We start from the raw sequence: 23166 nt of genomic DNA, 5'->3' as shown, positions 1-23166 counted from the left end.
GAGTGGAGAGGTGCTTGTTACACAAATAAAGTTTAACAAATGGACAAATTACTCTTGTAGTATAATCATTGACAAAGACTGCCCTGCCCATTTAGTCTTTGAAAAAATGAAGATGGTAATATTTTAGAATTGCATTTAAGAATATTTTTAAGAACTTTCTGTAATTTATCTTAACAAAGTTCTTATATTTTCTCTTAAGAACAGTTTTGTGAATCTGGCATGTTTCTGTTGAATTATGGAAGAATCTGATAGAACTGAATTAAAAGGTTGAGGTGTGGTAGTGTGTGCTTGAATATGGCAGTGAGTTACAGTATGCAGGGAAAGGTCTTAATATTGTTGTTGCTGGTCCAGGAAGGCCTTGTTGCAATCTTGTTGTAAATCCTGTATGATGGAGGATGTGTACAGGTGTTGATATTGTCCTTCAGGTTGTGATCATGGTTTGTAACTTGTCAATGTAATCCTGTAATCCTGAAACATTGAGGTGTTTCATACACATAGTACACTAGGCTAATTTAAAACTTTATTGTGCGCATGTGTGTGTATGGGGGGTCCATAAGACACTTGTGCCCAGGGGCCTCTGAGTTCTTAATCCGGGCCTGCCAGAGAGGGTCGAGTCCGAGTCCTAGGACAAGAGATCTGAGACGAGACCTATAGAAATCTTCAAGAATATGTTAAATGTTTGGTGGAAACAATAAAACTGGCACCGAGCTCATAGAGTGCTCAGTGCATTAAATATACCATGGCATGTACACTGTGTTTTATTTACTTAGACTGATATTAGTTTAAAAATATTATTAGCTGAGGGTAAAAAAGGCCACAAAGTAAGTGTTGTAAAGGTAATTTTATTACAATTATGACTTCCCCCTGACCAAAAATATGTCAAAAAGACGTCTTTTCTGCATCTTTCGATGTTGAAAAGACGTCCCTTTATTGGCCCATTATTACGTTTTCTGAACGTCTGATATTGACGTACAGGGGACCTTGGTACAATGTAAAAACTGGTTCAAATCTGGAGTTTATCAGACTACTTTAAGTTTTCACATGGAAATAAATGAAATGAGACTCTGTGAAATGAGTTTTGTACCCACAATAATAACCATTATCGTGATCAGTGTTTGCTTTAGTTGGGCTCTTGATCCTTGACTTTTGTTAAATTAATTCGTTCAGGTCATGTAGTAGTGTTATAAAAACACTTGTGCACTGTGAAAGACAGACATGCTTTTACAGAAGTTAGGGTTGTTCTCATGGAAATAATCATGCTGTAATAAAATGTATTAGTTTTAAACATTATTGATCAATTGATGACTGGTCTGAGTGCTCTGGCTAGTCAATGCACAGGTATTGAGAGAAAATAAACAAACATATTTCACTGACATCAACCCTCATCATAGAACCCTCAACAATGATGACAATCGTCAAAATAATTCAGATAAACAGATCACCCAGCATGCATTGCAGCATGAAGCTTTCTTTTGTTGATTGTCACCATTGTTGAGTTTCATATGCAGATTCTTGATGTCGTTGTGTGTTAAAGTGGTTTAACATTTTGTGAATATGTTAATTCCTAAAAAAAATCACCATATATCAAACTACAGATCCACAGAGACAATTTCAAAATGCATGCATTACCATTCAGAAGTAATCATCTCTTTGCTACAACTAATTTATTTTAACACACAGTTGTGGCTGAAGGAAACCTAATTTAACATTAAAATAGAAGAGCCAAGAGCTCAACTAAAGCTAAAAAAGATCACACTAATGGTGATTTTTGCAGGTACAAAAGTGATACTGATTCATTGCAATGAACATTGACAAATCATCCATTTTTAACCTTGATTCAATGGTTGCTTGCTATCTTACTGCACTCAAATCATTCAACTCAGTTTATTTAAAACAGTCTCACTTAATTTATTTCCATGTGTAAACTCAAAATTTCAACCAGTTTTTACTTTGTACAGACTGGACATCAATATTAGACAATCAGGAGACGCCATGAAAAGCTATAGAAACAACTTTCACTTTTGGCCCATAAAGGGATGTCTTTTCCATGTGTTTAATATTTTTGCTGGGACTCAAGTGGACTCGGGCATAAGTCCAATTCCGAACATGTTCGAGTACGAGTCGAGACCGAGTCAAAATGCACACAAGTCCATGACAAGACCAAGACCATTAAAATAGGGTCTCAAGACCGAGTCCGAGTCTCGAGATTTCAACACTGCATAATAGTGTTCTTACCAGCAGGGGCTAAGCAGCCAAACCTTGACCCTTCGGGAATGACTTTAAAGTGCCCATTATGTTCTATTTATAAGTTCTAATATTGTATTGGAGTCCCCAACAACAGGTTTCAATGCATCCAAGGTCAAAAAACGCTGTCATTTTCTCAAAATATGCATTTAATATCACCCCATTTCTCAAAGATCTCATTCAAAGCAGTTCGAAGATTCAGTTTCTCTAAACCCCTCCCTTCCACAAGCCCGCTGTGTTCTGATTGGTCGGCTTCCCCAGTCTGTTGTGATTGGTCTTTTGCATAGAGTCATAGACTGCATAGAGGCATAACTACATTTCAGCTCTTGGAGGATACTTTAAGGTTGCAAAAATGGCATCGATTTGTGTAATGACACTTACGTAAGCGAAAGGACCCACAGCTAAACAGTAAACACAGCACAGTAAAGCAATGTTAATGTTAGGCGCAATGCTAACGTGACTGACTTACAGTATGAAACATTACAGCATATCAACGAACTCTATCCACATCCTTTATCATGAATCCAAGTAATAAAAATGACAGACACTCTACAGTACATTAAACGACACATTTTTACACTTATGGAAGCGAACTGGACCCACAGCTAAACAGAAAAAATATGATAACTGTTATAGTCGTGACATCTGAAAATTACAGGCCTGAGCTTGGAAAAAATAACGACTCGTCCTGGTAATTCAGAGTCGTCTCTTTATTTTGAGATGCAATTTCTTTGTTCATCATGGACTTTTATGAATAACAACTTTGCAGATCATTAACATGAAGGAAAGCTACGTTACACACTGCAATAAAGATGATTTTAGAAAATCAGAGGAACTGGCTCTTTAAATTGTAGGCCGAGCTCATTCCAAGCTAAAAACTCATTCCCCATGTTTGGAATTTCCTCTGCAGGTTTTAAAGTGATGCAGATGTTGTTTGGTCGAATGCTAACCGCATCTTTGAATAATCGCTGCACAGTGTCTTATGGCATGTGTCATTGCATATGTGTTTTGCACTGAAAATGACATTGATTTAGGGGAGTCCTTGAGTGTAATCCCACCCAAGGGTCACACAGCAGCACACGCCCCTGGTGGTCCACACCAACCTCATAATAAACCTTTGCCAGACCATTTCTGATCATTGAAGCATTCAGACAAAGCAAAACGCTTGTCAAATTTAACGGTGGTAAGAATCTCTGACACAACCGGCCATTGAGCTCTTTTCACCCTATTGCAGTTTTCATAAAGTGCTGTATAAAATCCATATTTCAGTTTCATATCTGGCCTCGATTCATCTCTTCAACCTCAGACTGAATATTGTACTGTGAGCACAGGGTGCTAAGACGGCTGCTGTTATTTTTGACTGTCATGTAGTTGCATGTCAGTCGTAAAGTCTGTGAGGCTGCGCTGGGTTCTAACTGCAGTGTCTCGGGCTCTCTGGGGACACAGGAATGAGGGACTCCTCTTTTGAGGGCGCTGAAAATTTCAGCTTTGCATTTTCTCTTTGCCTTTAACCCTTTAAAGCCGGATGCGTCGTCGCCAACGCATTTTACCAAGCGGTATTCATTTAACCGTAACTCTTCAACCATTTATGCTATCAAAAACATTCAAATTGCTCCTAAAAGTAGACAAATTGAGCGTTTTGAACATGTATGTATTGCGGTAATCACTTGCAATACATACAAAATAGGCAAAGGAAACATGGCGAAGAGGAAATATACAGCATCAGAGGTGATTGAGATGCTTTTTGATCATGAAACGGACGGTGTGCGAGACTCTTCTGACCCGGAGTCTGCATATTCAGAATATGCTGTGGGTGTCGATTCAGACGTGGAGGGGTAAATGTTGTCTCATGAGAAATGTCTGTAAAATAGGCTTAGACTTAGTGTTTCAAAATACCAGTTTCACATATCTTGTGTTGTGTGCGTATGCCTTCATGCACATGCTTGGATTTGTATGCATGCGTGTGTGCTCTTATATGCGTGTATGTGCGCAGTGCATGTGTATATCTGAGTGTGTTTGTGTGCGTGCATGTGTGTGTGCATGCATGCATAATGTTGAAGCATGTGTATTTGTGTGTATGCGTGTGTGTTTGTATTCATTTGAGTGAGTGGAGTGAAAAGTGCAAAAAAACGCCCAGAGAACTGGTGTCAAAAAAGGCTTTTTTGCATGTACTACAGTATATTCTTCATGTCTGAAGTGCTAGATTCTTTCGTTCTTTAGTTTTTTGAGAATGTCTGAATAAAAATCAGTAAAAATGTATTTACGTTTTTTTATTTTTGTCTATTTAAATTCTATTTACAAACTCACAACATACAGTAATAGTAAATGCCCTTATTTTATTGAAAGACCGAAAAAAAAACGGTAGCTTGCACATGATGATAGGACATTGTGTTAGAATTTGACAGTCAAAAGAACAAAATGTGTGAAAACAACATATTTTCCCTTCAGGCTCTAAAGGGTTAATGTGTTGCCTCTTTATCGGGCCCCAGCTTTGATGTGTTGCTGGATGTGTTATCATTCCGACTTGATGAGCTCATGGAGTGGACCGCCTTTGCCTTCACACTGGTGTGGAGAAGTGTAATCCACCTGGAATCCATACGTGCCTATATGTGCGTGCGTGTGTGTGTGTGTTTGTAGCTGACATACAGAGATGGTGGCATGCTGTGGGCCAAATGTGAATCTGATATGAAGAGGCTTGATTAAAATCATCTAGAGTTAGTATAGTTCTTTCGACAGACAGCATCGCTCATCTAGGGTTTGTCGATATGTGTGTACTGTTTTATTTATTTTTTACTTTTCATTATCATTTTTAATTTCCTAGATTAAAAACCTATTGGATATTGTGCTCTTTTTTAGATGTTGTACTTTATTAGTGCATTTTGAATAATGTTTTGTTATTTCTGTTGAAACAGTCAAGCTATTTATGTCGCTCAACCTTACTGAGATCTTATTTTATTGATGTATTGTAATTTACCGGATCATTCTCAGCACTCTTGGCTCATGAGCTAGCATAATATGATGTACAACCTGCACAGTTTATTCATTTGTTGTCCTACTGTATATGGATTAGTATAGACATACTAATCCATGTGTGTCAACATGTTCTGCTTATTTGATATGAGCTCATGTTCTGTGTGGCTGCGAGTGCCAAAGCCGTCTGACAGATTGAAAAGGGCCGAATGAAAATGAATGGGTGCGTCTGGGTGACCAGAGCGTTTGATTTAGCAGCATCTCCAGTCGTATTTACAGTGCAAGCACCCCATTGAAGCATCCTGCTCTCCACACTGGAGGAGACCTGCGGTTAAGGAGGTTTGGAAAATTGACCCTCCTGTCTGACTTGTGGTTAGTCACCCTTTCCTTAAGTCCCTTCCTTGTGCTTTTCCCCAAAAAATCCCCTTTAAGAGTGCAGGATAAGAAGGATTTCCTCTGGTTTGACGGCACATCTTTAATTTGAGTCCATTCTCCTCCGAGCACAAACCCCAGCAAAAGCCGACAGCCTCCGCTGAGCTGCTGTTCCCCTTTCCCTGTCTTGTTTCTTTATTTGTCCGTCCTCGCTCTGCCCTCTCATCTCACCCGTCTGATGGATGGTGACGGACTGTCTGCTCCTCCCACAGTAACCCCTTGTGTTCTCGTAGCGGTAAGCACCTAGGGATGCTCTAGAATGTGAGTAACCGTTCCATTCTAGAGAAATTCATAAACGTTCAGACATTATTTATAGATTAAAACCCTGCCTTGAAGGCTGTGTTATCTGAACGTGGCAGTTTTCAAAATACTTTCTAAAGTAACAAGCCTCTGTGTGAATGGCTGACTTTGAAGGATTTGTCAACACTTTTAAACTTTTGACAAAAAGTTTTTTTAAATATTATTATTATAAACCAAATCTAGGGGTCTTGAAATATTGATAATAACATCTGATTATTATGTATCTGGTTGACACTACAACATAGTAAATGGCGGTATGGCACCTGTTTAACTTTTTGCCTTCAGAGCCACAATGGTTACAAACTCTCTGTCTGCCTTCCTACACCAAAAAAAAAAAAAAAAACATGAAACATGTTTTTTTCACAACATTACTGGTATTAAAGGAGCAATGTGGGATTTTTAGGAGGATCTATTGACAGAAATGCAATATAATATACAATTTGTATATACAAACGGACAAACAGCTCTACAAAGCTCGTTTCCTCTCCCTCTACCCTGCGGTACGTAGTCCGGTTGTCCCTGACTTTACAAAGGGGGGAAAAATGTCTACTAACTTACTCCTAACTGATATCTTGCTGTCAGATCAAATGCCTTTAACAGCGTTGCTATTTACTGTTAGCTAGCTCTGCCCTCAAACATGCTGTGCAATGCAAGCATGAAATGCTTAGCATAGTCATAGCTTAGACCACGCAAATAATAATGCAAATTAAGCCAAGACGACAGTATATACAAGCAGCACACTGGTTCCAGATAAACAATGGCGTTCAAAACTGCTCCGTTACACAGCTAATATTACAACAACAACAACATATCTTGGTTCTAACAGACAGAAAGACCAATGTTACTCACATACTGATCCAAATCAAAGCAACCTCCTCGGGGGTGATTTTTAGACGATCTTTCTCTCCAACGTCTCTCTGCTGGAAAGTATTTATAATATTAACGCAGGTCCTGACTTTTATCCTTCTTTTTATACTTAAAATCCACAGACCCGTTATTTTATGTAATAAATAAGACATCGCTCTTTCTACAGTCTTTCTAATGCCCGTATGATCTCTTCCCTGCATCAACATGAGAATACACGCTGTCTCAGCCGACAACATCTTTTTGTACTGTGGTGGCCACCGTCGTGTTTCGAAAGGGAGGGGTGAGCGGAGGACTGAGAGATTGGTTGCAATTCTCAAAGTCACTGCTAAAGGCCGCTATAAATCCCACTCTAGACCTACAAAATTGATATTAAATAACGTTATTGTGAACAGCCCTAGTACCTAGCCCCAGTAATATGAAGCTTTTACATTACAACAAACTACACACAATCAAAGTTGTTGAAACATTCGCTCATACTCTGTGTATACAGTAGCAAGTGAGTAACACTGGGATGCTCTGATTATATTATTCATTTATGTGCGCTACAGTATATATTTATCACAAATATCTAATCATGTGCCAAAAACTGGAATCTGCTGAAATTCAAACCATGATTTTATTCACTTTGAACGTGACATGGGTGCTGGTGCCTTATGGGCTCCTTGTATACGTATTTCAGAAACACCTGGTCTGCTGATCTGTTGGGATTTTTACACAAAAGTATCTCTAGCTTTACAGAAAATGGTCGGAAAATAAATAAATAAATGGATATAGAAAGTAAGTTGACAGTGGGTACAGGCTCTCCAGCGTTGGAGATTGGAAGAATGTAGTCTGGTCGGATAAGTCTCCATTTCTGCTGTGATATTCAGGTGAACACCATTCCATTCTGCCTCTAACGTTTCAGGCAGGTGGTTGTGGTGTGATGGTGTGCAGGATATTGTGACGCATCAGCACCAAGATAAGGTCACATGTATTGTGAATTTCTGCCCATGTGGAGTCCAAGTCGCACAGTTTTGAATTTCCATGAATAGGGTGCTACCTTGTAAGGACGGCTCACTAGGTTTTGTTACACAGCTGCAGTCTGATGTACATGATGTACCACTAACTAACCCTCTACTCCAGCAACTAACTAACATCAAAATGTTAAGAGTGAGCAATTTTTGTGGCTTGTTTCTTTCTTGTTTTTTCTTCCGCTGTGTTTTCTGTGTGCTGGTTCTCCACATGAGAGATGAGCAGAATACTCTTTTGTGTGTGCTCTGCCCTAAAGGCATTCATGTTGCAAGACAGATTAATAATTACAGACTACACAACAGTCAGGGAGAAACAATTTCTAGATCTTTTGATGTCAAACATGAGAGAGACCAAAATTACACAGAAAAGAGGCCATAGGAAAAGAAGGAGAAAATAAGATGTCCCCAACTTTTTTGTGCATTTGTTTTGTTTGTAACGTCCTCATATTGTTATGCCGGCTTTATTATGTGCATGTTACGTTAGAGGATAACTAAAGAAGGAGCGTGCTTCTGGTGTGCTGATAAAGATTGACATTGGCAACTGTACCAAGTGCAGTATTTCTGTTGCCCATGTTGGTCTGAGAATGTTCCAAACAACATCTTGTGTTTCAGATAAAAACAATTTGATATGTTGTACAAACTGACTTGTTTTTGATTAGTAAACTAGACATTTTTCTAGTTTCTTTGTTTAATTTTCTTTAATCATAAAGGGTTTTTATATATTTTATATTTTCCATAAAAGATTAATATACTGTAAATCCATGACTTCTGGTTAAAATAAAACAAAAATCTGATTTTATAAGAAATTGTATGCATGTACACTGCGTTCCAAATTATTATGCAAATTGGATTTAAGTGTCGTAAACATTTAATTTTATATTGTTCAATTAAACTTATGGATGGTATTGTGTCTCAGTGCTCTTTGGATCACTGAAATCAATCTCAGACACCTGTGATAAGTAGTTTGCCAGGTGAGCCCAATTAAAGGAAAACTACTTAAGAAGGACGTTCCACATTATTAAGCAGGCCACAGGTTTCAAGCAATATGGGAAAGAAAAAGGATCTGTCTGCTGCCGAAAAGCGTCAAATAGTGCAATGTCTTGGACAAGGTATGAAAACATTAGATATTTCACGAAAACTTAAGCGAGATCATCGTACTGTGAAGAGATTTGTGGCTGATTCAGAGCACAGAAGGGTTCGTGCAGATAAAGGCAGAATGAGGAAGGTTTCTTCCAGACAAATTCATCGGATTAAGAGAGCAGCTGCAAAAATGCCATTGCAAAGCAGCAAACAGGTATTTGAAGCTGCTGGTGCCTCGGGAGTCCCGAAAACCTCAAGGTGTAGGATCCTCCAGATGCTTGCAGTTGTGCATAAACCTACTATTCGGCCACCCCTAACCAATGCTCACAAGCAGAAACGGTTGCAGTGGGCCCACACATACATGAAGACTAATTTTCAAACAGTCTTGTTTACTGATGAGTGCCGTGCAACCCTGGATGGTCCAGATGGATGGAGTAGTGGATGGTTGGTGGATGGCCACCATGTCCCAACAAGGCTGCGACGTCAGCAAGGAGGTGGCGGAGTCATGTTTTGGGCTGGAATCATGGGGAGACAGCTGGTGGGCCCCTTTAGGGTCCCTGAAGGTGTGAAAATGAACTCTGCAAGGTATGTAGAGTTTCTGACTGAGCACTTTCTTCCATGGTACAAAAAGAAGAACCATGCCTTCCGTAGCAAAATCATCTTCATGCATGACAATGCACCATCTCATGCTGCAAAGAATACCTCTGTGTCATTGGCTGCTATGGGCATAAAAGGAGAGAAACTCATGGTGTGGCCACCATCCTCCCCTGACCTCAACCCTATTGAGAACCTTTGGAGCATCCTCAAGCGAAAGATCTATGATGGTGGGAGGCAGTTAGCATCAAAACAGCAGCTCTGGGAGGCTATTCTGACATCCTGCAAAGAAATTCAATCAGAAACTATCCAAAAACTCACAAGTTCAATGGATGCAAGAATTGTGAAGGTGATATCAAAGAAGGGGTCCTATGTTAACATGTAACTTGCCCTGTTAGGATGTTTTTGATTGAAATAGCTTTTGATTTCAGTAAATATGACCTCCTAATGCTGCAAATTCAACAAATGACCATTTTCAGTTTTTTACAACCTATGAAATGTTTTCAAACTCTGTTGTGCATAATAATTTGGAACAGTGCATTTTGAGTTTTTCATTTTTTAAATAAATACTGTTGTCAGTGGGAGGTTTGTTCAATAAAATTCCAAATGTACCCTAACTGTTGATTACTTGAAAATTATACTGACTGTCATTTGCATCGACAAATTAGGAAAACCAGAGAAAGATATCATTTGCATAATAATTTGGAACCCAGTGTAAAGTAAGCTCTGCGTTTTAAACAGAGATGGCGATATAGAGACAAAAATTACAGATTGCTGCTTTAGTTATATTTTGTCATTTTCAAGATTTTTTTAAACATTGCACTTGTTTGCTTTCATAATATACACTTACATATACATAAACACATTTTCATATGTTTGTAATGATTATTATATGAATTAAGGCAGACTTGGTATCTCATTACATTTGATTCTGTCCTGGTTGTGCTTGGCTATCTGCATGTGCTGGTGAATGTGTTGAAATAAGCACTAATGTTTAGTTTCACTGACCTTAATAAATTGTCCTCTTAATTAAATGACCACATTACATTCATTTGAAGGTGCCACGCGCACATGCAGTTGTTAGCTTTGAAAGCATGTTGACAGGCTCTTTGTAGGACTCTGTCTCGCGTCTGACAGCTCTTTTAGCTCTTGTGTGTTACTGTTGTTGTCAGAAATGCTGTTTTTTTGGTTTAGAAATGCTGTGATGGGTGCTATTTTTTCTTCTTGACATAATACACTTCTCCAATCAGCTGATGAAACTAGGTGTGAAGGACAACATCATTTCATTCACATTTATTCATTTGGCAGACGCTTTTATCCAAAGCGACTTATGGCTGGAATACACTACAAGACTTTTAAAATCTGAACAGATTCTTTTAAAACTAGGCATCATACACTTGCAGACTTTTTGAAAGTTTCAGATAGAAACACACTAACTGATCGAATCTGCAGACTGGCACAGATTTTCTGCAACAAGACCAGACTGAAAATCTGAGCAAAATCTGAGCAAAAGTCTTGTAGTGTATTTTAGCCTTAACAAGTTCCTACTTGTTAAGGCTAAAATACACTACAAGACTTTTGCTCAGATTTTGCTCAGATTTTCAGTTTTATGCATATAAACGTTTTGTCAACACGCTAAACAGTACCGTTCGTTTACAAGTCTACGTCATGCAGTTGAGTGCTTTTACATACCTTTCTTTGCACGGTGTTCGGTGACCGTGCAATGAAAGTTCATGTATATACACACATATGTCCAGGTTGACCCAGTTTGTGTGTTTGTCGTGTTATAGGGATAAAGAGGAAAAGCTGGTTCGCCTTCGGGAAAGTCAGAGGCAGCAAGCCCAGCAGGCTGAGTCTGCTCTGGAGAACTTTAAGAAGCAGGTGGAGCTCAGTGCACAGAAGACATACGCTGATATGAAACAACAGGTGAGTACCGAGGGCACTTAAACGTGATGCTGACAACCGGTGAGGATGCAAGCATGCTTTTACATAGCGGGTCCCTATAACACTTGAATCAGTCAAAAACCAATGGCTCATAAATGGATTAATTTCACACTCTTTGTTGTCATAGCCATTTTACCGAGATGAACAAGCTGTTTTTTAATGATTGACTCTAAACACATCACGGTGGGTCCCACGGGAGTCTTTCGATGCAGTTTTCGCTTGAAACGGTCGAAATCACGTTGGAATCGAAAGCAAGGCTCTGGTGGGAAAAACAGGTAGTACAGGTTAGCTACAGTGCTTTGGACTACCAACCTGAAGCGCGAGCATGATTAATGATGAAACAAAATTGGTTGATGTTTGTCATAAGGTGTTTTGTTAACAAGACTTTCTCTCTGTGAGGCTGAGTTGAGGAGAAATTGAATGCGTGGATTGTTCCAGACACCGTTGTCATCATTGAGTCTGGATCATAAATCGTGTTTGCCCTGTCTCACAGGATATCAGTGCATTCTCCCATATGGCTGAGAGACAAAAATTCACATTTCAGGCAGCCATGACTTGGTGGTAAGCACTCGATGTGGTGCTCGAGCACCGATGCACTTTCGATTCCACCTCGATCCTGTTTGCCCCTAACATTACCTTTAACCTTCATTAATTCTCTTAGCATGACTTAATAGCAGCGTTATACTTCATCACATACATACTCTGGTATAAGATGATCAAACAGATCTCAGTGTTAGTCATAGGGGAGAGTTACTCATTCCGACACGTGCATACATTCACGCTTTCCATCATAACAGCGCTGTCCTGGCCCCTGTGCCAGCCCACCACATGAACACAATGCACACGACTGCAGTCACACATCCTGTGCACAGATGTTACAGCGGCGCCACCCGGATTCACTGCCACAGCTGCGTCCAATGTGTGCAGATCCAAACCTTCCCACTGCTGTTACCTAGCTTATTCTGTTCTCAAAACGGCTTCTTTCAAAACTACTGTGCAATCACAATGGACTTTTTGCATGTAAACAGTAAAAACTGTTTTCAAAGTTTTCTATCCTTCTCTGCTAATGGACGCATGGCTTGGAGGGTTGGAAACATTAACAAACTGAGGCTTTTGTGATGTCGAAGCATCTGTCCTATCACGAGCGTGATATTGAACGGTCCTGTCCTGACACGCTGCTGGAGGAGTCCCGTCATCAGTATTCTTATGAGACTAGAGGGAATGTAGAATAACATCCTCTCATGTCATTCCACTGAATTTACAGCTAGCAGAGAGAGCTGGCCTAAAAACGTTCCCTCAAAACCAAAGTGTGTTACATCAACGTCACCAAACAAAACCGCGGAAATAATGACCGTTTTCAAGTAGGTTTACTGAACACTCTTCCCATCTGCCATTGGTCAAACAAACAAATTCATGAGCCGATGTTACTGTTCGCTGTTATAGATGACATATTAAGATGGGATTACAGCCAGCATGTTAACATGCAAACAATTGGACCTCACTTTTAAAGCCAAAATAAAACCACGCAGTAAATGCTCTTGGTTAATGGAATATTTTTGAGGTTGTCAGTGCTGCAGTCAGTTAGAATAGTTTCACTCATGTGAACCAATGAGAAACATTCTTTCAGAATAAAAGATACGTTGCATTTTTAAAAGATCATGCCTTTATCAAAATCTAGAAAATCACTGAGATTCAGTTGTGTGATGTCACTTGAACACATGATGTTCCCCTGGCCACTGTGTGTGTGTGTGTGCTAATGGTCACGTAGTTGTGGGCGAGAAGATCCTCGGGACTCAACGCTGAGAGACTGCTGCCCACATCCTGCTCAGATTCTCTCTGATTCACCTTTCTCTTCCTCTTTCCTCCCTGTGTCTCCAGCGATCTTCATTTGTCCAGGATTCAGCCCACATCAAAGTGTCCAGCACTTCTCTCCTGCCACCCCCTTCCTCCCAACTCTTTTTGTTCATTTGCATTGGTCTATTTGTAGCTGCACAAGTTCTCTCAGCAGTGGGTGCTGGACATGTTGTGGTCCGACTACAGCCAGATGAATGTACAGTATAGTGCCCTGACACTTGAATGCTTATTACATAATGTGTAGTATATACTAGCGTGGTTCCAAAACAAAAGCAACACTTATAAACAGGATTTTCATGCTTTCAAACAAAAATAAATAAAAATCAAATATGGTTATGGGAAATATCAATAAAAACTATTTGTGTGTAATGCTTATTAAAGAATTGTGTCGTCTTAACAACATTAGCATTAAACTGGAATTAGTTTTGAACGTTTGCGTCTGTCGAGCATTTCAGATCAGTCCCTTTCTACAGTATGCCGTCCTATTTAGAAAGTAGACGGCGGGACAACTAACTAGTGTTTTGCAGCAGAGCTCTACTGTATTTCAACAGTAAATCATCTTATTGTGTTGCATAAATAATTGCATGATTGGAATCTCAAAAAGAATGTTTACTTCGGATTTTTAATCTAGTTTTGTGTAAAAATGTCATAACTTCAATATCCACCCAATCTCGTGCCCCTTAAGGCTGGAATACACTACAAGACTTAAAATCTGAACAGATTTTTAAAAAACTAGACATCATACACTTGCAGACTTTTTGAACGTTTGCATAGAAAACAATACATGATAAAATCTGAAGACTTTCTGCAACAAGTCCAGACTGAAAATCTGGGCAAAAATCTGAGCAAAAGTTTTGTAGTGTATTCCTTCCATTATCTGGAATAATAAGTGAAGAAAATGCTGTTACCTTCTCTGTTATCACTGTATCCCACTAGAAATGTAAGATCAAACCAGTTTACCGTCATACCCTTTAGTTGTTTATTCACTCTGTTTTGTGTTTTCAGATGGAGAAAGTGGAGGCCGATCTGATTCGCTCTAAATCACTGAGAGAGAAACAGTTCAGAGAGTTCAGTTACCAGTTGGAGGAGCTTCAGCAGAGATACGAGCAGCAGGTCGACATCTCAGTTTTGCTTCTGATTACATTCTATTACATCACATTAAGCCTCAATAAGTGTTTTTAAAAGAAGAGAGTAGTTGAACGAATCATTGATTTACATGCACGAAATAAACGGATATCTATTAAAAATCATCTTATAAAAGAAACCTGTTTTCACGTGTTTACATGCATATCAATAAACCGGCTACGCAGAAAACCACGTTTACATGGAAGTTTGAGACTTGCCAGGTTCTTCGCGCGCAGTGACGTCACCATCGATAGTCTGTCTAGTAATTAAAAATGGCGCGGGAAATCGGTCAGAAGCTGTATTTCTATATCTCTTCTCATGTCTGCAGTACCTGCATATGCAACAATAGTTTTTCGGTTTGCCGTTTCTACATCAACTGCATGATTCGAGAGAGGATTTTTATGCATTATTTTACTGTTATTTTTGTTTGGGACTTCGTTTGACGTGTGCACATAAACAAAACTGAGAGAAAACCAGTTAAGGCGGTTACATGTAGCGCGAAATGGGAGTAAACGGGTTTCGCTTACGCCGTCTATGAGCTTTCCCCAATAAAAGAAAAACGTATTACGTGTTTTAAGCTTTACATTATCAGCTTATTAAGCATAATTGGAGTAAGACTGTGCAAGTAAACGCACTCAATTACTCAGGCCTTAATGTTTTTTTTTTCCACTGAAGGTCATAGTCAGTCAACATCATCTCTCTTTTGATTGGATGAGCTATCGCAAAATCAAATTTATATTTATACAGTCCGATGTGTTTTCTTATCGTGTCATTGCATTTAGTTTCTTCTGATTCAAAATATAATTGGTTCTAAATTTAATCGACATACCGTCAGCTGATAAGAAGTTACCTTTTGAGAGATACATTTATTTTCATTGACTGACAGGAATGTGTTCTCTTTATTGCTATTTTTTTGACAGTGACCACTGTTCACATCATAGTTTTATCTCACTACTTTTTTGCAATAGCTAACATTTTGCAGACTAGATTTGCATTTTCTGAAGAGAAATACCAGTGTATACAAGACAAGTATTGTTAAAAAAGACAAGTCTAAAATGAAGACGTCTAAAATGTTCTGAAAGTATAAAATATAGTCCATGTATATAGTGATTGTAAGTATTTTATATGCTCTTTAGAATATTTTGTTCTACATATTGGATAACTTTCCAAGGTAGATCAACTTTTTTTATGTTGCATGACTTTGTAAATGGGCCATTTCTTTCATAGGCCACGTAATACTGTTAAGTTTCTTTACACTCTCATCATCCTGCACGTCTTCTTAATATTTCTGTTTAATGTTTAGTATTTGAACTAATTCAACACTCCCATTTGTCAAAGATTACTTGCAGTATAGTCAGTAGACAGCATGACCCATAATAGGAGAACAACAGGAATTTGTAAAAAAAAATGTTTTTAACCAATTTCTAAACAGTTCGAAATCTAAACCACTGGAATTATTGACTTGGCACATAACTCTTACAGTATTTCCCTCTCCCCAGAACATCAGTTGGACATCTGGTCTTAGCTGATGTCAGTTATAATAAATTGCTTTGGTTTTGTGATCATATCGCTAGATCGAATATTAGACTTTACAATAAATTTGTATTCATGATAGATATGGTTGTCAAGGTAACAAACCCTCTGTAATAATATCTCGAGTATTTCAGTTCAATCTGCAATGTCACATTGACATTCAAATCCTTTGGCAGATGAGTGAAAATATTACCAAAATACATTGATTCATTCGATTAGTTACAAAATTAATCACAACTGTTAATATATTAGTAATCTATTAAATACTTCTGAAACCAGGTCTGACCCCTTAGCTTATTTTCTGGAAAGTCTGAGTTGTTTTATGTTTAGTGTTGGTATTATGAGTGGTCACTTTCAGCCATTCATGTGGACACAAAGAAACATTCTCCAGGGACCCTTGTAAATAGCACTTTAATAGAGTGCATTTATATAGACTGTTGCTTTTTCTTTTGACCTCCTCGACATTACGACGTCAAACTTGCTCGCTGAGTTCATATCTGAGAAGACCCTGCAGAAGAAGAAGTAGTTATTGTAGCCTTCTATGTTTCTCGCTCTCGCACTGTTTGTTTCTCGCTCACAAACATGTCGATTCTCAGAGTGTCTGTTCACAGAATAATGGATTGTATTTTCCTCCATGCCTATTTCTTCAAACTGAACTCCTACTGAGTGCCGCCAAGCGTCTCTGCTGTCTGAGAGAGCAGCATTACCCCGGGGAGCCGTCTTCAGTCACCCACCGCCCCGTGACCTCAGCACCAGTGCTGTAGGAGGGGGCGCTAATCACATCTGTCCACTGACAGCAGCCATTCAGCGCTGCCACTTTAAGAGGCCGGCACCCAGCAGTCCATTCTGTGACGTTACAATGTTTTCAACCTCTCCCCCACCCTTCGCTTCCCCACTGTCATATCGCCGTATATTTCGCCATGGATTTTCACCCTGCGTCGAATTTTTTTTACACACCAAGGCTCCTTGTCCGACAATTTCTGTGGGACGAGCTTAACCCTGCAGAGCGATCCATAGACTGGGGTTTAAACTGAAGGTAATCTCCGATCGTCTGTCCTGACATGTATATGTTAAATATCTGGCGGCTTTGAGAAGTGAATTCTTGAATAGGTATAGCTGTGTTCTGGAATATTAATGGTGCATTATACGAAGAAATTTTTCAAACCAGTCCCTGACCAATACGTTGAGGCTCTTTTCCGTTGGCTGTTCAGTTTCACCCTGTTAGAGGTCTTGGTTTGCATCCAATGTCTTAGTTCAGTCAACGTCAAAGCTTGAAGATATGCAATCTTCTTACTGCATTTTAGCTCCTCAAACTCCACCAAAATTGGAATGTCTTGCGCCAAGTGGCTGTTTGAAGCATCTTTTGTGGCCTTGTGCCTGATTGGCTGGGGAATCGAGCACAAATCCCATTCATCACCTGCACTCAATAGCACCATAGCAGCCTCTAGCTGGCAGGCCAGGTAGGGTGCCGAGCCGCACAATGTGGGAGGATTAGCTTGAAAACTGAAGGGATCAGGCCTCTCACGGCAGGCTAACTGGGAGACGGGGGCCGACTGAGCCAAGGTCACCATCTCCCATCCGGAGGAAAGTGGGAACGGACCCTGGGAACCGCCGTGGCTGCATGTCATCGCCAGGCTGGGCTCGCCGCACAGCAGGTGCAAGACATCGAGAGAATGCCGCTGTGCGCTTTTGTGTTTTTTCAGAGTTTTCCTCGTCCTCTTGCTTTCAATGCCGAGCACATTTCTTCTGAATAAGAGTTAACAGGGATGCTGGTGCTTTGGAATTTTTTTGAAGCCGAAGTAGTAGGTGATCAAGGTTGCTGTGTATTCACCATGACAGTATATTCTTTTTTGGAATAAATGGTATTTCTTGGTCGAGTTTATTTTCTTGTGTTATTTCCTCGCTCCCTCGTCTTTCTTCATGCAGCGTGTGATGATGTAGTGGACTTTAATGTGCACTAGCGCTACATTGTATGAACTGGCCTATATGCCACACTTCTCTTCTGAGGGAAGAAAGGCCAGCGAGCTCGACTTAATTGTGCTAAATATATGGGAACACCCCGTGAGGTCATAGTGACGTGAAATTTTCGTGTTGTGAGGCAAAGCGTGAACTTTTCTCTTCGCTGAGCAATGCGCGAGTTGTCATGACGACAGGGATGTTCCACTGATGAATTCTTGCTCCTTATTGTCCAATCAGATCGTGGAACTGAAACTGCAGCATGAACAGGAGCGAACGCACCTACTCCAGACGCACAATGCTGAGAAGGACAGCCTGGTCCAGGACCACCAGTGGGAAATTGGCAGTTTGGAGAAGCAGACGAGGGCCGCCATGGTCCAGCAGCAAACGCAAACCCAAGAATTGAGGAAGCGCGACGCTCAGGTAGGGGGGTCTCTTCCTTTCCGCTGCTTTCTGTCACCATTTTGTTTTGGTATTATGATAATGCTACCATTTGTTCTTTTTATCACTTTTTGCTGTGAATTTGGCTATGTTGTCCTTTTTTATGCTCTTCAATGGAATATCGTTTTGAAAGCATTTAAAAATACATAGAGTTACATATAATTGTTATTGTACTTTTTTGCAAAACTGTCGTCATACGTTCGGTGTAAATAAAAGCAATGAAACACGCTATGGCACAAACTTTTTTGTGCATGATTTTTATCGCAACGTTTTTTAATTGAAAACGTGAAAATATCCCCAGCGGCTGAGACAACAGGTTGTCGTATGGAGGTGGTACATTTATCAGCCCAATGTCAGTGTGGCCTTTTCTTACACACCAAGGGTGCATTCTTCTTTTCCTGGGTTCCTTTCCTCTAATATCTCAAATAGCTACAACAGGCATACAATATGTCATTTAGATGGTATGAATGAGCTCCATTTTGGTCATCAGTGGGTTTCCGGTGCCTGGTGTGCCAAGTGCCTGTCTGCTGCTTTCCTGTCCACACCGCTATCGTGAAATCCCTGCGGCAAGCCGGATGATGGACTTTTTAAAGCCTAAGATTAAATGTCAATTGTCAGCATGTCTGAACCATGTTGATTGGCTCCTAGCAATAGAAGAAAGCTGAGTTATTTGATGGTGCAGGATGAGCTACGATGAATTTCAGTTTACCTCTACGTTCCGTTGGTTCAATTTGAAGTCCGTAAATCTATGCTATTTAATGATTCTAATGGGTTATAACTAAAGTAAAAAAAAAATGTTTCTCTTAGTAATGAAATAAGTTCTGTTTCTGTCCATTGAGACTTGACATTGTATATAATTGCATGTTTCAGAGAAAAATGTGTTGTAGTTCATAACGTACATAATAAGTTGGGTTAAGGTTATAGGGTTATGAATGGATCATTCACCCCATGAGTCTCAGCCAGTGTTGTTGAGGGGTCACATCTCAGGAGCCGCTGCTGTAAGAAAATCACAGGCCTTCCATTGGTCTTCATCCACTGGTTTTCACTGATTGGTCATGTCCTCCATCACGTATTGAGCAATTGGCTGGTGCGTGGAGAAGGTTTTGTCTTACATATAATAATAGTCCATCATTTTATAAAATATAGATGTCAACATTGTTATATGCTGTAATGACATATTTCTGTAAAAGTGATGCTTTTAGGTGTTTTTTTCCTCTTGTTTTGATGCATGATTTCCTGTTTATAAGCATAAGAGTCAAAAAGCTTTATTTCATGTTTCAAAATACCACATCAATATAAGGCCAGAATCTAACACCCAAAGTTGAAAGTTAGTTATGAGCACTCAAAACTGTTTCAGATGTTCAAGTACTTAAAGGAGTAGTTCACCTTCAAAATGAAAATTATGTCATCATTTCCAACCTGTATGACTTGCTTTCTTCTGTAGAACACAAAATAAAATATTTAGAAAAATGTTGGTAACAGAACAAATCCCCCCCTCCCCCCCCCCATTCACTTCTGTTGTAACCTATGCAAGTGAATGGGGGGCAGTTAACTACATTCTTCAAAATATCTTGTGTTCTGTGGAAGTCATACAGGTTTGAAATGTCAATGGCTATGTTTACAAATAAGGACTTAATCGCAGTAACAAGTTGACATGACATGAGAACACCTCTTTGCTCCCGTTTATGAAAGTTTTATCAGTCTGATTATTTGCTATTATACAGAATACAAACGATGCTCTCAGGTACAGTAGGTGTGTGTTACTTGTTATTGTTTTAATACATTTACGTGAATCGCGTCAAATGTAAAACCTAAAAATGGACGTATTTGATGGTTATTTGTCACCGGGATTAATATAGAAATATGATGGAAAATGTCTCGACACGGTGGTGTACGCTCATCACTTTCGCGCTGTTTCTGTATGAAGGTAAGGGGCAGAGACTGCTGACAGCGAGTTGTGTTGACGGTTAGACTTCAGACTGTCATGTTTATCATCAATTTGCGCTTAAGGTGCGTGACAGAAGCACATGCGCACCTTGATCAGAGCAGCATAAATGCGATTGAGGTGTTTACATGCCTTCATATTGCGATTAAAACCGGCGTACGCCACATATGTTACTTCGTTTATGCTTACTGCGATTATGATCTTAATTGCATTCTTTAAATCGAATGATTGCGTTGTAATCGCAGTATTGCCAAAATCCTGATATAATTGCATTATGAGAGTGCATGTAATCGTAGTCATTGATGACAAATTTTTCATTGTGAAGGTGAACTACTTCTTTAATTCATCTGCATTAAAGTAATAATCCAGGGCCAATACATTTGAGAATATTTAGGATCATTTTGTATCGATTTAACAAGTCTCGTTAAAGCGTCACGAAACACTAAACAACATTTATTTAGATGTTAACAAAGTTGGTTGTGTTGCACATCATAGAAAACAAAATTAGCAACTGCAAGTTATTACAGTAGAGAAAACTAGTTAATTTTGTGCTTTTTTTGCGCTTTTTTGCCTTCCGGGTTTAAAATCCTCATCTGGCCAACGTCGCAGGTTGTGACGTGGTACATAGGGCTGCCATGATTATGAAATTTTGCTGACGATTAATTGTCTAATAAATCATTGCGATTATGATGATTAATTGTCTGTTTTAGGGCTTTGATGATTCTGACGATTAATTGTCTGTTTTAGATCTTTGACATTTAATTCTCATACATTTTTGATTCAGCCTTGAATGATCATATTGTTCTGAATATTGTTATTGTTTTTTTTTTTCTTGGAAATACATCAGAAAAAATTGGGTCATCATAAATTTAAGGTTTAGGCTTAACAACCGGCATATATATATATATTTTTTTTTTCCTACTTGAAAATTAAGTAAATTGATCAGGAGTGAATTGAAGCCACCATTAAACTGCTTCCATACTGTTCCAGACTAAAGACTAAAGTTTTACTTCTTTGTTAATGAAATTTTGGTAGACTGGTTTTCACACTGAGATAAGCTTAAATAATATTAAATTGTACTGCAGGTTATTTTTATGGTATATGCTTTAGTTCTTTTTAAAGTGATTGTGTTCTGGTGGTACATTTTACAAGTATTACCATGCTTTAGTTACAATATATACACTAAAATATGCAATATGCAGACACTACAGCTCCCCTTAGTGTCTTCTATAGAGATGTGCAACAATTGCGATGATCTGAAACCATCGCGATGAGGTCAAACAATCGCGATGAGACGATTTGTAACAAAGTTTGAAGTAAACGGGAAGAAGGAGGCGGTAACTGGCTAACGATAACAAACTTTTAATAAAATAAACAAACAACAAAGCGAATGTAAAGGGCCGACAGCGCATAATAAAAACATAAACATAATAAAACATAACATAAAATCCAGACCTGGTTCTCTCTCGTCCTTCACTGCTGTCGCTCCTCCTTTCATGCTTCCGGAGCTCCTCCGTGAGAGATGCAAGACCGGTGCCTCGTGCCGTTCCCTCACGGCCCTCGTCCCGCTCTGCTTGTCACATACCCCCATCTCCCCTCGCAGGCCGGGGGGTACCCCTGAGACTGCACTCTACTCCCCCCAGGGCCAGTCTCGGCGGCCGCAGCACCTGGGGGTAAGGACAGACAAGACGGAAGCACAAGGACGAGAGAGGGAGAGAGAAAAAAACAATCTTGGTCTGGTTCCCAGACACACTGCCGCTCCGTCCTCAGCCAGCTGAGAAGCTCTTCCTCGCGGTGCCATGCGATGGTACTGGACACTCGGTGTACGGCTCGATCCTCCTCCACCCCTGGCTGCCGGCTATGGTTCCTCCGGCTGAGGGCAGCCGGCAGCGAGTCCCCTTCACGGTGGACGGCAGCAGGCTATGCCCCAAGGCCAACGGCGACGAAGAGCTCTCCGTCCCACCCGATGCATACTTGCTCCAGCACCACCACTCGTGGTCTTCACTCTTCCATGCTGCCCAACCTCTTCAGCACCGCGATCAGCCTCGGCAGCGAGGGCTCTCCGACAGCATGTCCCTCCTTCCTCCCGGGTTTCGGCACCAATGTAACAAAGTTCGAAGTAAACGGGAAGAAGGAGGCGGGAACCGGCGAGTGATAACAAACATTTAATAAAATAAACAAACAACAAAACGAAAGTAAAGGGCCGACAGCTCCCTCACAGTCGACTGCCGGCCACACAAACATAATAAAACATAACATAAAATTCAGGCCTGGTTCTCTCTCGTCCTTCACTGCTGTCGCTCCTCCTTTTATGCTTCCGGAGCTCCTCCGTGAGAGATGCGAGATCGGTGCAACGTGCAGCTGTTGTGCCGTTCCCTCACAGGCCACGTCCCGCTCTGCTTGTCACTTGATTATTTAATAATCGTGACAGCCCTAGTGGTACATCGATGACGCGTCAGTGTCTCATAATTATTCATGAGACTGTGTTTTCTTTTTCAATGAGAAGACATTACTCCTAATTATTCATGACAGCTCCTGGTGTGTTTCTATCTTCAGAGAGAGTTGTTCATGGCACATGATGATAAGATGATGGATAAATGAAGAAAAAGCAGAACACTTACCAGGAGTTGCAAAAATACATATTCCGATAACTAAAAATTATATTTTATGTGAAATGCACTATATGCGGTATATATGTGGGGGAAGGGCTTCTCCACAGATAGTGATAAATACATGACAGTTGATGAAATTTTTGCGCACAGAAACAGGCGCGGATGGCCATTTGGAGCTATCGGTGGACCGGAGCTCATGCGGAATGCAATTGCAAAGAAACGAATGCTTGTCGCCTCATTAGAGCGCTCGTCTCCCATG

The 23166-nt window shown here is 40.0% G+C and overlaps 1 protein-coding gene across 1 annotated transcript in view; it reads left to right on the top strand.

Moving 5' to 3' along the window:
* Positions 1–22363, top strand: part of LOC130550666 (centrosomal protein of 112 kDa-like) — a gene marked incomplete at its 3' end in the record, with an annotated part of 28083 nt that extends 5720 nt beyond the window's left edge. The window contains exons 2-5 of the mRNA XM_057328169.1: positions 11288–11423; positions 14301–14408; positions 18150–18440; positions 22066–22363. Coding sequence (XP_057184152.1) covers positions 11288–11423; positions 14301–14408; positions 18150–18440; positions 22066–22363 — 833 coding nt within the window. The remainder of the gene's footprint in view (positions 1–11287; positions 11424–14300; positions 14409–18149; positions 18441–22065) is intronic.
* Between the last annotated feature and the right edge of the window lie 803 nt (positions 22364–23166).

This window comes from Triplophysa rosa, unplaced genomic scaffold, assembly GCF_024868665.1.
Source record: "Triplophysa rosa unplaced genomic scaffold, Trosa_1v2 scaffold392_ERROPOS45786, whole genome shotgun sequence".
Taxonomy (NCBI): domain Eukaryota; kingdom Metazoa; phylum Chordata; class Actinopteri; order Cypriniformes; family Nemacheilidae; genus Triplophysa; species Triplophysa rosa.
Note: the sequence above shows the minus strand (reverse complement) of the source record. Positions and strands in the feature narration are given on the sequence as shown.